Here is a 14,446-nt window from a genome sequence, read left to right as displayed (position 1 = left end):
TGTACTTACAGGACTCAGATCCCAGTAAGTCCTCTACACACAGTTACCAGATCAAACTGGCTACAGTGCCTTCACTTTCTAATTGCAATCTTAACTGTCCAACCATTGAGGCTTTGTCAGAATACTGACAAACAGATCATGTATTTACAGTCTTAAAATATCACTTGGGGCTAGGAATGGGAGTGTAGCTAAAGAGTACAGTATCTGGTTAGTAGTGATAAGGTTCAGGGTTCAACACTCAGATCCCAGCACCACCAAAACACTAATAAATCTCTAAGTTCCAACTTAATTACAAAGGGACAGACTTCACAGCAGAAAGACTTAAGAGGAATCATCAAGCTATTAACAAGCCAATGCCGGTGCCTCAGATTAGGACTGATGAAACGCTAACATCACTTATGTGGCAGCTCTGCTCAAAACATGTAAGCCAGAAATTATCACAAGCAAAACGTAGCCCTGTTAGCAGGACAGAATAGTCATGACAGCATCAGGGTGACTCAGAAGTGTAAATATGGGGCTGGGGAGAAGGTTCAGTGGGCAAACTGTAAGCTGCACCAGCACAGGACCTGAATTAAAGCCCCCAAACTCATGTAAATACCCAGATCTGATGGCACTTGTTTGTAGCTCCAGCACTGGAAAGACTGAACTGAGACAGGAGGATACTTGGAGCTTGTAGGCCAGCCAACCTTGCCTATCAGCAAGCTGTAGGTCCAGTAAAAGATCTTGTCTCAAAAAACAGGGTGGTCAGCTCCTGAGGACCATCACCCAAGGTTGACCTCTAGCCTCCACACAAACATACACTGCACACAGAGGAAGAGAAGAAGACACAGGACAAAGAAGCATGCATGTGGGTAAGGGGAGGAGGCAAGGATGGGCATAACAGGTACAGGGCATCCCACTGCATCTCAGTATCTGCTAACAGGGCAGCTAACAGGGAAGACTACACCGACTATAGCATCTGCAGCTCAGACACACTCGTAAGAGGTCAAGGCAGAGTGCCAGAAGCCTGGCCATCCTGTGAGCCACCAGGGCACCATACTAATTTAGCCTGAGCTCCTACAAAGACACAATGGCAGCTGTGATCAGGGAAGAGTCCAGGAGTTCACATGGCATAGAGCAGGAGCTAGCAAATGCCTGTATCTACCCTTTCCTTCCTGCTCCTTTGTCATTCAGCCTGTTACTGTCCACATGGGCCCGATCCCAGGATCTCCACAACTAGAGAATGAGATCACACTATAGACAGTTGCAGCCAGGTATGGTAGCACATGCTGTATATAGCACATGGGAGGCTGCGACTTCCATGAGTCTGAGGTGAGTGACACAGCTATCGTCAGGCCAGCCAAGCCTATATAACAAAAACAAAGAAAAGAGCTGTACTCAGAATACTTTGCATCCATTCCAGTGACACCACACTCAACTGTAGCATTCTTGTGGGCTGCCCTGGAATATTTTCCACTGTTTTGGAGTATTAATTATTTTCTAAAGCATATCCTGGGGGTGGGGGGGGATCACTATTAGTTAAATGAATAGACATTTAAAACTACCTTTGTTTACTCTAATTTCCTGTAACAGAATTAGAATGTTGTTGTTATGTTGCCAACATCTTGACAGGATTTCTCACAGAAAAATCTGACAGAATTGTAAAAACCAGAGTTTTTTTTTTTTTTTTCTTCTTCCTCCCCCCTCCCCACTTTCTGGGCAATCAAACCAACCTAATTCATGCTAGGTAAATGCTCTACCACTGAGCCAAATTCCATTTGTAAACCAGGGTTCTTGACAAAATTAACACTCTTTTCAACACTGTGACTGTAGGAACATGACATATTCTTGTCTCTGGCCCCTTCTGTGCTGGACCCACTTTGGGAAGCTATGGAACCAATAGCTTAGACTTACAGTTTGCTAGCTGTGGTGAGCCACACGGGTGACATGGAAAGCCACATGGGTGACATGTTTGCTCAGAAGCGCTTACTGTCTCCCATACTCCTCTCTCTAGATGAACAACACAACATGGATGGGTACACACAACCTTGCTTGCTGTAGTAGCTGACAAGTATTTCATCCCAAGTATACTGCTCAATACAAAGACCTCATGAAAGCTTCAGGCCACTTCAGCCAGGACATTCACTCGGCAGGATCTGCACAGTAGGACAGACTGCAGCTGCTGGGTTTCAACTCTCAGAAAACGCAGTTACTGCCTTCTCTCTCTCCATCACTTCTGATGGTGACACTGAAGTATCTTCTAGGAAAATGGAAAAGCCCCTGAAGACTATAGATAAGTTTAGGGGGCCTAGGAGAGCCTGAAAACTAGAAAAATATAGGAAGGAGGAAGTATTAGGGACACAGCTATAAAATGGGTTTTGGCCCCATGTGTGACCTGGCCTGTGCACATAACTTTGTGAATGCAGAAATAAAGAAAGCAGAAAAGCTCCTGATTCTCAATGGTCCATGATAGGAAAAGCCACAAGAGTTTAAGGGGGCCAATGCCTTACCCACCAGGGAACTGGAAATCTGTACCTTTAAAGAAGTGTCAAAGCCAACAAGGAGATTGCTCTGCAAACCCCCAAACCTCCCTTCTTCCTCTCTGGTTCCCTTTCTGTGTGATACTTATTGCTCCTGCAAAACTCTGTCCATGGTCACAAAAAACTCCCTACTCCCTTCCAAAATAGTTTGACAGGAACCTGTCTCTTACACAAAGTACCCTTCAGAATGAAAGTGCCAGAAGCCAAATGGAATGGCAAGGAGAAGAGCCCCCTGATAACTTAGGATTCCAGAACTCAAGGGAGAAGGCCAGTTCTATTGGACACAAAGGCCCAGGATTCCAGAATTTGCTGACAAGCAGAATTCTTGTTTGAAGACATTCCCAGGCAAAGATCAACCCTACCAATGCCTGGGGCCATGTTTACAGGCTGGGCAATAGCAGTTCCCAGAACTTGCACAGCCTAGCAAGATTCTCTGTGACCACACCCTGGGCCGAGCACAGAATCAGGGCTAGAATAAAAAACTAAAGGTAGCTGCTAGTGTGGTTATATGCACCTCTAACCCTAGAATTCTCCAGACAAAGACAAAAAACAGCCCAATCTATGAGTTGCAGGCCAGCCAGAATTAGGGGATACCACATCTCAAAACAAAACAAACAAAACCTAGGGCTGAAATGTCTATTTGCCCTGAGCCTCTATGAAAGCAATGGATAATCAATAAAAGCCAGTTAACAAGGACCCTCCTTTAGTTTTCACCTAAAAGGAGCCTTTCAGAGGTGGACTACATGGTTCTGCTTATTGTTTGTGTGACCCTGAATAAACTTTTCTGTAAGTCAATTTCCACATTCATAAGGAGGTACACGTGTTTGGGTGGCTGTCAGGATTAAATGTCTTCTAATGGCATATCTGCCCCATGTCACCACCATCTATGCTGGAGCACAGATGGGACATGATGAGGCTAGGAGGACAGTCCTTTGTTAAGTTCTGACTGTCCACTGTTCTCATACTTGGGGACGGAGAGTATACTGCTCTGTTATTATGAGCTGCAATAAGCTTCCTATGTAAGGCATGTGCTGAACAGGCTCGGTGATTCTCTAACAAGGACAACTGTACTCCCAAAGAACACTTGGCAATGTTTAGAGATATTTGTAATGGTTGTCACGATACAGGGGTTGCTACAGTGTCTAGTGGGCATAGGCCACAGATATTATAAGTGCCTTATAGTGAAAGGACAGCTTCCCACCACAAAAACTAATATGATTTGAAATGCCAATAGTGCTAATCTGAAAAACTGTGGGACAAAAGGATAACATGTTACCAGTGGGATAATCTCAGAGACTGACTACTTCTATGCACGGAATTACTTATAGAAAAAACTCTTAGGATGACTAATAGTCACACAGCACAAAGCAAATGAACTATGAGCTCTGGGTTTGTAACAGGTATAAATCCCACAGGGCCCTGGAAATCCCTTCCTCACCAGTTAGCAACTCCTGTACTACATTTGCTGTTCAGATACCAGGCCTCAGTCCTCAGAGAGGACCACTACCTCCTAAGGGCTAAGGAAACATTCACAAATGCAGAATGTAACTCAACATGCATGAAATAACTGGTAAGTCACTTCAGGTGTATTTATGTAAATATTCATAGAATACATGTTATAGGTCCCCATCCTCCTGCACGTTGTTTACTTGGGACAGTTGTACTATTTAGCCCTGAGTCCTGTTTCAATTTCCCCAGTGTTAGGATCATGGGTGTGAGACACTATGGCCAGCTCCAAATGTAGACACACGTACACTGGGTATTTTGAGACTTATCACATAGCCCTGACTGGCTTAAAACTTACTATGTAGATGAGGTTGGCTTCAAATTGTGCTTGGTTCCAAATTTATGGTTTTAATGTTATCAATTATCACAAGATAACTTAAAGTGACAGACAATATGTTGGACAAGAAAAGAAAGAAAACCACACTGAGCGGAACGGTGGTACTCCCGTTACCTCAGCACTCAAAGTCAAGACAGGGAGACTACCACCATCAGGGTAACATAGTGAGTCCTGTGTCAGAAACCAAAGAGTTGGGTAGGGGGCTGGAGAGATGGCTCATCAGTTAAGAGCACTGACCACTCTTCCAGAGGTCCTGCGTTCAATTCTCAGCAACCACGTGGTGGCTCACAACCATCTGTAATGGGATCTGATGTATTCTTCTAGTGTGTGTCTGAAGATAGCTAGCTATAGGGTACTCATATAAATAAAAATAAATAAATCTAAAGAAAAAAAAAGAGTTGGGTAGGGGAAAGATGAAGGAGAAATAAAGAAATCTGACTGTTCAGAACCAAATTTGGAATAAAGCCGCCATGCAGAGAGAGCTGTTGGTGGCTGTGTGAGATGAACAGACAGGACAGAAGAACACAAGAGTGCTTAAAAGTTCGAGAGACTTGGCTTCTCTGCTCTGCATCTAGTAACATGAAGGCACAACAACAAGCTCCTTGCTTACAAAACAAACAAACAAACAAACAAACAAACCACTTCCTTCCAGGATTCCTGTGAGCATATCAAGTGGACAGCACAAGAGCCAGCAGAGGGAGCTCAGGGAGAACAAACTGCAGGAAAGAGAGGCCAGGTCTAGTGATGCCACAGTCACCTCTGGCCAAGAGTCTGAGCAAAATAAAGCCCATGAGTAGGAGGCAGGTTTGTCACCTGGAAGTTGCTTCGTCACAGAGGGCACCCTGCTCTCTGGGGCCTCCATGAGGCATCACAGGTGAAGAAAACACAGGAAAGGGTTGGGTAGAAGAGTTATCTACTGAAACCACAGCTCTGGGAGCTACTCATGTCCAAATGGCATTCTGCTGCTTCATTTATAGTAAGTTTATTAATTTGGAGTTTTATGAATCTGAATTGTAGAATAATTTTATCAAATGTATTTTTTAGATTACTAAATACTGCTGTATGTTTTATCTACTAAAACCACAGCTCTGAGAGCATGTTCATTCAGAATTTACACTGACCTTGCCGGTTAGGAAAAAGGTTTGTTTGTCTTTAATTTTTTTTTTTTTTTATTATGGACTCTATGAAGAGGGTTAAAGGTTCTTACATTGTTTAATGTAAGGACACTGTGCAAACAACAAGGGTAGGAGACAAGTCCTTAACCCCATTCAAAAACCGTGTAACCATGTATAAGCATTGTTCTTCCCTGAGACTTGTGAATGTCCTGCGGAGGAGGATGTCATCACCCTGGACCCAGCACCTACAGAGAACTGGATGTGTACCTAACTGATCCTTGACAAACAACTTCCAATCCTCACAGGCCCAGAACAGAGAAGTTACCATTCCCATCTTCCTGGGAAGGAAACTGAAGCTTTGAGATTGACCACATTCATTGCTCAGGACAGAAGAGGCTGGAGTGTGGACCGAGTGTGGACCGCATCCACAGCCAAGGCCCTGCTGTTTTTAACTTCTTGTGAAGAAACTCCTTCAACACAACTTTATTTTCATGCAAATATTATACTAGTTACAAAGGGTTTAAACAGATCATTAAAGCAGCAGAGGTCTGACAGGTCCCTACAGAGCAACGCCTGGTCAACAGCAGTATTTAGAATTTAAAAAATGTATTTGATAAAATTATTCTACAATTCAGATTCACAAAACTCCAAATTTATAAACTTTTACTATAAATGAAGCAGCAGAATGCTATTTGGACAAAAGCTATCAAATAAACGAATATCTAGAAATCCAAGTTTTTTGAACATGAACACCCAGAACCAGCAAGCTAATGTCAGCCACAGCACAGGAGAGAAAAAGGAACAACGTCCTTCCTTTCCACAGGGAGAGGAAAGACTAAGTGCTGGGTGCCAGGCCTAGAGAGTTCAGCCTTTACTGCCTTATAGTCTAGCACCCACTGAGGAAGTCACTTCTAGGTGAAAGGTTACCAAGGAGCAGGGCTTTTGCTCACTCTTAAAGCAACAGAGTGAGAAAGATACTTTCATAAGGGAAAAGTGAGAAATCTTCCTATTCATGCCAAGAAGTAACTGGCCTTTCTCTATTTTTTGGTTTGATACAGGGTTTCTTTAGTTGGCCCTGGCTGTCCTGGAACCCACTATGTAGACCAGGCTGGCCTCAAAAGAAATCCATCTTTCTCTGCCTACCCAGTGCTGGGACTAAAGGTGTGTGCCAACACTCAATCAAGGACTTGCTTTTGCCAAGAGCTACAGCCTCCTGACATTATTAGGAGTACACAGCACCTCTTAAAGGTTATATGACTTTAATTGTTCCACAATGAGGAAACACTGGGGTCAATGACACCACACAGACCCCCAAGGATACGCCTAGAGACCTGTAAAATGTGGCCACTTTATAGTTACCAGGCAAGATTCTTCCAAAGGCCAATGTCATTAAAAACTAAAAGTGGGGCTGGAGATAGAGCCAAGCGGTAGGACACGAGCCTACCATGGGGAGGCCTAGCTTCAGTTCCAGCAATGTGACAGCAAAGCCTAAACCAAGCACAATGTATGGCCCTCTGTTGAGTCAGTTTTTAAAAATTCTATCTATAACATAGACGGCATTTGTGAAAATATAAACACACAATGGATATCAGATGATTACACAGAAGGGTTTGGCTTGTTTAGTTTTCTTTTTGGTTTGGTTTTTCTAGACAGGGTTTCTATGTGTGGCCCTGGCTGTCCTGGAACTCACTCTATAGACCAGGCTGGCCTTGAACTCAGAGATCCACCATTTGGAGTTATGAATCTTTTTAGGTGTTACACAGAGAAGAGTCCTTATTCTTAGGTGTTGAGGCCCACACTGACCCACTCTTTGGAGCTACTGTGTTGCAGACCGTTGTGGCCCACGCTTTGGGGCCAAAATGTCTCGGACCACTCTGTCACTTCCCTCTGCGGGTCAGGGTCTAGCAAGAGAGAGAGTGGGAATAAAGAGGAAGAGACATGAAGAATGGAGACAAGACAGGGGGTGTAGTCAAGTCTCTCTCATTTATTGTCTCTCTTATTGTCTCTCCTATTGTTTCTCTCATTGTCTCTCCTTTTCTCTCGTTTATTGAAGGGAAATCTGGGGTATTTATACGCTTTTGCCACATGCCAGATGTGGATATGACGTATGCCTTACAGGTGTGTATGGCATGGATAGCACGTGGATAGCACGTGCACCATGTGCCTTGCAGGCATGGATACCACTTGCGCTTTGCAGCTGGGGGCAGTAAACAGCAAAACAAGATATGTGGGATATCAGAGTGTGCTTCGCTGTTGTAGGCTGTTGAAAACCAAGTCTCATGTCAGGGTATATGGCTTGAGATGGCTGCAAAGCTGATAGCCACTTTCTGCTACAAGTTGGCTCTCAACACTTAGGAGGAAGCTAAAGTATTAAAAGATAAAAGCGTGGTAATGATTGCATCTTTTCTTCAAAAGGCTCAGAAAAAGAAAGTCACAGAGAGAGAAAGCTTGACAAAATGTGGACTTACGAAACTAGTTAGCAGGCAGGCATTTGCTTTTCTGACATTCTTAAAGATGAAATTGTAATGGGATCCAGAGAGGTGATCATGAGAAACACTGTGCCAACTCTGTGTACAAGGAGCACACAAGGAGGTCAACTCTGTGTACAAGGAGCACACAAGGAGGTCAGCTCTGTGGGAGTAAAAATTCCACACAGCCTTATCTGAGAGTAAGACATCAAAGCTGAGTCGGCTGGTTTGTGATTTTGCTTTGGGTCACAGAAAAAGCTACTTCTTAATAGCAGTAAGTACCCTGTTGGTACCACACAGGTTCATTTCCACCAGCTCAGGAAGCCCCTTATCGGCCAGTGAAAACACTCAGGCAGATTTACTCAGCTGTCAAAATGCTTGTTTTGTTAAAAGCTAACTCAGTCCACACTTGAGCTCAGAACCCTGCCTGAAGGAAGCTTGAATTTGCTCTGCACTCTCAAGTCCTGAGAGTAAACACCCCAAATGCTAACACACACAGTCCAATGCCGACCTTTGGCTGACAGCTGGGTGACTCTCTGACACTGAAATAGTTTGCCAAGCTTCAGGGTGCTCAGCTATGTTCTGCTACAACTCTAAGTGACACTCCATGGACTAGAAACAGAGACACCAAACAAGAAGCACTGTTTGGCAGGTGGATCATGACAAAGTCTCTGACTTAAAAGTTTCTATATGTCCAGTCAGTTTCATAACATCTCAGAAAACTCAAGAGTGGCTAGAAACTTTATAATCTGGCTTGACTTTGCTGGGCATTCTTGTACAGGGGGCTCCTTAGCTGAAAGCTCCGGGAAGTCCACGTATTTAATTCCCAAAGTGGTGCTGCCCATGCATATACCAGTGACTGGTGGTCTCCAACAGTCTACAAGCTTATAAAGATAGCAAGAAGAACAGGATACACACAGGGTCCGGCATAGATGCCCTCAGCCATCTAGTCTGAGTCAGTGAGCAACTTCACGATGTAATACAAGGCATCTATCAGAGTATCAGGGGAAGAAATACTTGTGATTTTCCCCAGGTGATATTAAGATAATGTTCAATTTCTTCCTCTACACCCATACACACAAGGGTAGAAAACACAGCAACGAGGGTAAAGTGATTTTTGCCTAGGGAAAGAATAATAAACACAGATCCACTGAAACCAGGAATGTAAAGGTAAAAGACCTCAGTCTGTCAGTCACAGAAGTGGGTCTATAATACTATAGCAAGAACAGGTCCAGCAGGAAAACTGAAAATTGCCTGTAGTCAGAACTGGGATAGGACCCAAAAGAGGCACTGACTCTACTGCCTCAAGGGACAGGGTACCAGGAAGGGGAAGACCTCAAAGAGTATAGGCACTGTTAATTCACATTGTCCAGAAGAATCTGAAAGGCATTTAAAATGTGCCTGAAGACCATAAAGATGGGACTGCCAAAGGAAGGTGCTCCCCTGCCCCCACTTCTTCAGGGACTTCCAGTTGGGCTCTGGCCCGGAAAGCTGGCCCCTGACTCTAGCAGCTCAGCCAGACACATTCTGTGACCAGGAAGACAGAGCCTGACAGCTGCCAGATGTGCTTCCCCAGCAAAAATCTAGTCCAAAAGTATCAGGCAGCCCCTTAAGAATTCCTCCCTCCTCCTGGCTATTCAAAAGGGAAAAGCCCCATAGTTCTGTTTCAACAGGACCAAGAAATCTAAGCCATATGAAAGGTACTTCTTAAATGGGTATAGCCCAGGAGGTCTCCTGATCTAGACAAAAGCCCTGTCGTCTTGGCTTGCTCTATCTACTTTCTGTGTCCAGGATAGACTCAGTTTCGGAGTCCCATCTCTTCTACTGAACACTACCTCTCACAGGCCCAGGGCCTTCTGCCATGTTCACAAAGCTCTTTCACAGTGAGCCTTCCCCTGAACAGGAATCAACTTTTTCACTTTGTATGTGCTCGCAGAAAGTCTTAGCAACCCTGGGATCTGTGCATAAACTCACACTAAAGACTAAGCGAGGAAGTGAGTGTCCCCAAAGACTTGCAGGGCCAGTACTACCACTCTGAACAAATCCACCCTGACAATTCTCATCTGTGAGCAACTCTGTCCTGGCATAATCACATGTCCCTCTCTGGATCACAAGTGAGCCCTACAGGTCACACCGAACCAACAGTACCAATCAAACCAATGAGAACAGCCAGCTCCACAGTACAAAATCCCAGGTTTTGCATAATAAAAATGAAACCTATAGTTTCTCGAAAAGGACAGTGGCTGGGGGAGAGAAGAGTGAGAAGGAGAAGACCACTCACAGTATTGTGAAAACACATGCCCAGTAGAATATGCACCTGTGGGCAACTAATTCCGGATAAGTTGTCACAAACTATCACTGTGAAAACAACTAAGCACTGGTTCAGCAGAGACAATGGCAACACAAGTAGGGATAGGAAAAAAAAAAAAAAAAAAAAAAAAAAAAAAAAAAACAGTGGCAACCACATGGCTAGTTGGGCACTTCTTGTTCAAAGCCAAGCAGCCATAAAGAAATAGTGGCCAGAATCAGGGGCTATCCAGGGTCACTTGAAGCCTGGGCAAGTTTGCCCAAAGAAACCTCTTGTTATAAATAAGCAAGGCTAACCCTACATCTGCCTTTAGAGCTGCAGCAGGACACCCACCCCCCCCCACCCCCCCCGCGCTGGAACTCCCCATTCTGCCCACAGAGCACAGTTTTGAAAACAACTCAGTTTTGGAATTAATGTCTCTATACATTAGCCTAGTTCTAACTCCTCTCTTCCTCTCTAACACATCACAGGACAGTCTCAGGTCTATGTGCCTCTGTGTGTGTGTGTGTGTGTGTGTGTGTGTGTGTGTACACGCGCGCGCCCATCAGAGAAACAGCTCATCCTCCCAACCCAAGGGCAAACATGGCCCTTACACGAGCCCCCAATGGACAACAAGGGCCATCTGCGACTTCCTTCCTTACTATAAGACTCCCTAAGAAGTGTCTCTGGCAACTTAGCATGGAGATTCTGAGACCTTCCCCAGAGCCTCGAAGCCTACTCCATCAAGCCAAGCAGGTTGTCAGAGTTTCACGAAAAAAAAAAAAAAAAAAAAAAAAAAAAAGAGGAAATTTTAAAAATGTAAATAACAAATGTGGTTCGGAAGAACAGCAAGGGGGAAACTTCAGATACAACTTAATTAGGAAAGCTCGGGATAGAGCTGAACAGGTGAAAAAGGAGATTTGCGTGAGATATGGGCACCGCGGCAGTCAGAGGATCTTCCCTGAACAATAGAGGGAGTAGGACTGGGGGTCGCGCGGCAATGTGGGATCACAGACCGCACTGCCCTAACACCACAGGTGGGTGTGGGTGCGTATCCACACACCCAACAGAGAGGGCAAATACTGGGAGAGAAGGCTCAGAGGAGCCCAGCATTAGGCTAGTACACACTTAAGGATGTGGGGGTCTAAGAGCCAAGGAGACGGAGGCTACGAAGAGCCCCTGAGAAGGAGCTGAGAATGGTGCTATCTTTGGGGGCGATTCTCGGTCCATACTGTAACCTTAATTTGCGACGGCAAAGTGGGAGGGCACCAGACAGGGCTGGCATATGACTAGAGACAGGTGTAAGGCGGTGAGGGACAGAGTCACTCCTGGCCAAAAGCTGCAGCTCTAAGCCCAGGGCTGTGAGGGTCCGGGACTCCCTTCAAGTCTCGAATGCCCAGCACGGTCTCGCGGGAGAGGGAGGCACCGCAGCCCAAGGGCCCGGAGCCCAGGCCGGAACTCTTAAAGGCGGGAGGGTCCCCGGGGTGGGGCTGGGGCTGCGGCTGACGTCGTGGGGACAGGGAGGGGCTGGGGTCCCGGACTCACGCATCAATGTGCTGAAGGCCACGACGCCGAGCAGCCCCTGCAGGAAGATGCCGAAACTGTGCATGAGCGCGCCGCTCTCACAGCGGCCCGCCCCGGACGCGACCGTGGAGGACGGCCCGCCCGGCAATCCGCGGCTCACGTTCCCTCCCGGGCCTTGCATGGCGGCCTGGCGGGAGGGCGCGAGGGGCCGCCGGCCTCGCTGCAGCCCGGGCCGCGCTGTCCAGCCGCGACCCGGGACCCGGAGCTGGGTGCCGGTACCTCAGCCCGCGGCCGCCTCCGCGCCGCGCGTAACCCGACGTCCGAGATCGTAGAGCTTGATTGGTCGAGCCAGGCGTGAGGCGGGCTTCGATTCCCTCTGGGGCGGGGCTCTAGCCAGGGCTAGGGGCGGGGCTGGAGGGGAATCTGCAGGTAGATGAGCAGGTGAGCCAGGCTTTGTGAAAGGAATCACCAGAGCCCTGTGTTCTAGGTCATGAGAGCAGTACCAGGAACAGAGATGTAGTCTGTCGTTAAATCCCTTTCTCCTCCAAGGTAAATCTTTTATGCCCTGGAAAATTTCCTAAGAATACTCCTACATTGTTCCCTCAGATTCAGTTCACTACTTCAGAAGTGGAGCCCAGAACCTGCAGTAGTAACATTACGCTAAAGCACGGTGTTTACAGCAACCTCAGATGTCTGAGTCTTCTTCCCACGCCAGAGATTGAATGTTCTACTTTCATGGACAAAAGCCAGAGGAGTCAGTTCATTAATCAAAGCTTCAAGGTGAATCCCTGCCCACCAAACATACTCTGTTTTGTTTGTTTTTTTGTTTTTCCTAAACAGGCACTTGTGTAGCCCAGGCTGTCCTCAAACTTTAAACAAGGACCTGTAAAACAAGGATGGCCTTGAACTCCTGATCTTCATGCCCGGACACTCTAAGTGCTGGAATTATAGGCCTGTGACACCACAGTCTGATTTTGTTCTTTTGTTTGAGATTCGGTCTTGTTGAATTGCCCAGGCTAATTTGAACTTCTGCACTCAAATCATCTTTCCACCTCAGCCCCCGAGGTAGCTAGGACTGCAGGTCAGTGCCATTACACTTGCTCCCCTCCCCTACTTTAAATGGTTACTTCAATCCACTTTTCACTTTATAAAAATGATGAGTTTAAGTGCAAAGTCACATGCACAACTCCCTGCTCTGTTCACTTATGAGATAGACACAACTACAAATAGAATGGATTTTGTTTTGAGACAGCATCTGGAACTCATTACGTAGACCAGGATTTGCCTGTCTTTGTCTAAAGGCATATGCCACCACACCCAGTCTGATTTTATTTTTTTCCTCCAAAACACCAGTGTGCAGACAGACTCCCATTTAAGTTTGTCTTACAACCCAGGCCCCTAGATATCTCTGCTGTCTCTCTATATGCCTCTTATTGGTGCCTCAGAGCTCTGACTTTTCTGCCACATGTTAGCAGACATGTACATGGTACAGGTCTAACCTACACCAAGCTGTCTTTGTTGAACAATAAATACTAAATCTAAAGAAATTTCCTCAAGAAGTTCTAATTATTAAAGAGGACTAAATGTTTTCCAAAGATTTTTTTTTTTGGTGAACATGAATATGGACTCTATAACTCAAGGGAAAGGCAGTTCTGCAGCCTTTCTCTACACTCTACTCATACACCTCTATCGCCATACAGTGTTCTAGTTTTATGGATGCTGTTCCCAGCCCTGCTCCACGAGCTGCTGCCCATCTCCACTGCACTGTCACCTTCCTGGGTGTGCCTGTCCATCAGTAGTTCAGATATATGTATGTTAAATTAGACAGCTAGGTCTCTCTCTTGGGTATGTGGTTCCTGAAGGTAGAGCTAGTCTTGATTCACTCTTGAATCCAACAGACTTGTCACAGAACAAATGTAAATTTACCTGAATTTTAACTTATACACTTTAAATTTATTTAAAAATTTATTGAAAAAGACTGGGAAAATAAATGGAACAGATAAGGGAAATGTAAGATCCCATCATTCCCTTTAAGTCCAAGAAGGACCTTACAAAGCGCTCAGCAGTTACAGCTCATGTTCGGGTAGAACCAGAGGCTGTCTTAAAGCAAGAGAGGCTGTGGTTGGGCACAGGATTACTGGTTGCTTGAAGACACAGAGTTCATGAAAAACCTGCACATACAGCTGACAAATGGAGTCTGGGAGAAACACAACTCTGTACACACGTGTGGCATTGCTCTGCACACACAGGTGTGACACTGCTCTGCACACTCAGATGTGACACCACTTTGCACACTCAGGTGTGACACCGCTCTGTACACTCAGATGTAACACCACTTTGCACACTCAGGTGTGAAACTGCTCTGAACAGTCAGATGTGACACCACTCTGCACACTCAGATGTGACACTGTTCTGCAGTCAAGTGTGACACCATTCTGCACACTCAGATGTGACACTGCTCTGCAGAGTCAGGTGTGACACCACTCTGAACAGTCAGACATGACACCGCTCTGTACATTCAGATGTGACACTGCTCTGCACACTCAGTTGTGACACCACTCTGCAGTCAGGTGTAACACTGCTCTGTACACACAGGTGTGACACTGCTCTGCACACTCAGATGTGACACCGCTCTGAAGAGTCAGATGTGACACCGCTCTGCACACTCAGGTATGACACTGCTCTGCACA

At 45.8% G+C, this 14,446-nt stretch overlaps 1 protein-coding gene across 1 annotated transcript in view; it reads right to left on the bottom strand.

Moving 5' to 3' along the window:
• The window catches only part of Stimate (STIM activating enhancer), a 51,079-nt gene extending 39,006 nt beyond the window's left edge, over positions 1-12,073 (bottom strand). The window contains exon 1 of the mRNA XM_034497389.2: positions 11,778-12,073. Coding sequence (XP_034353280.1) covers positions 11,778-11,937 — 160 coding nt within the window. The 5' untranslated portion in view covers positions 11,938-12,073. The remainder of the gene's footprint in view (positions 1-11,777) is intronic.
• Positions 12,074-14,446: the final 2,373 nt, after the last annotated feature.

Source organism: Arvicanthis niloticus, chromosome 3 (genome assembly GCF_011762505.2).
Source record: "Arvicanthis niloticus isolate mArvNil1 chromosome 3, mArvNil1.pat.X, whole genome shotgun sequence".
In the NCBI taxonomy this organism is placed as follows: domain Eukaryota; kingdom Metazoa; phylum Chordata; class Mammalia; order Rodentia; family Muridae; genus Arvicanthis; species Arvicanthis niloticus.
The sequence above is the reverse complement of the archived record's forward strand: the minus strand, read 5'-3'. Positions and strand labels throughout refer to the sequence as shown.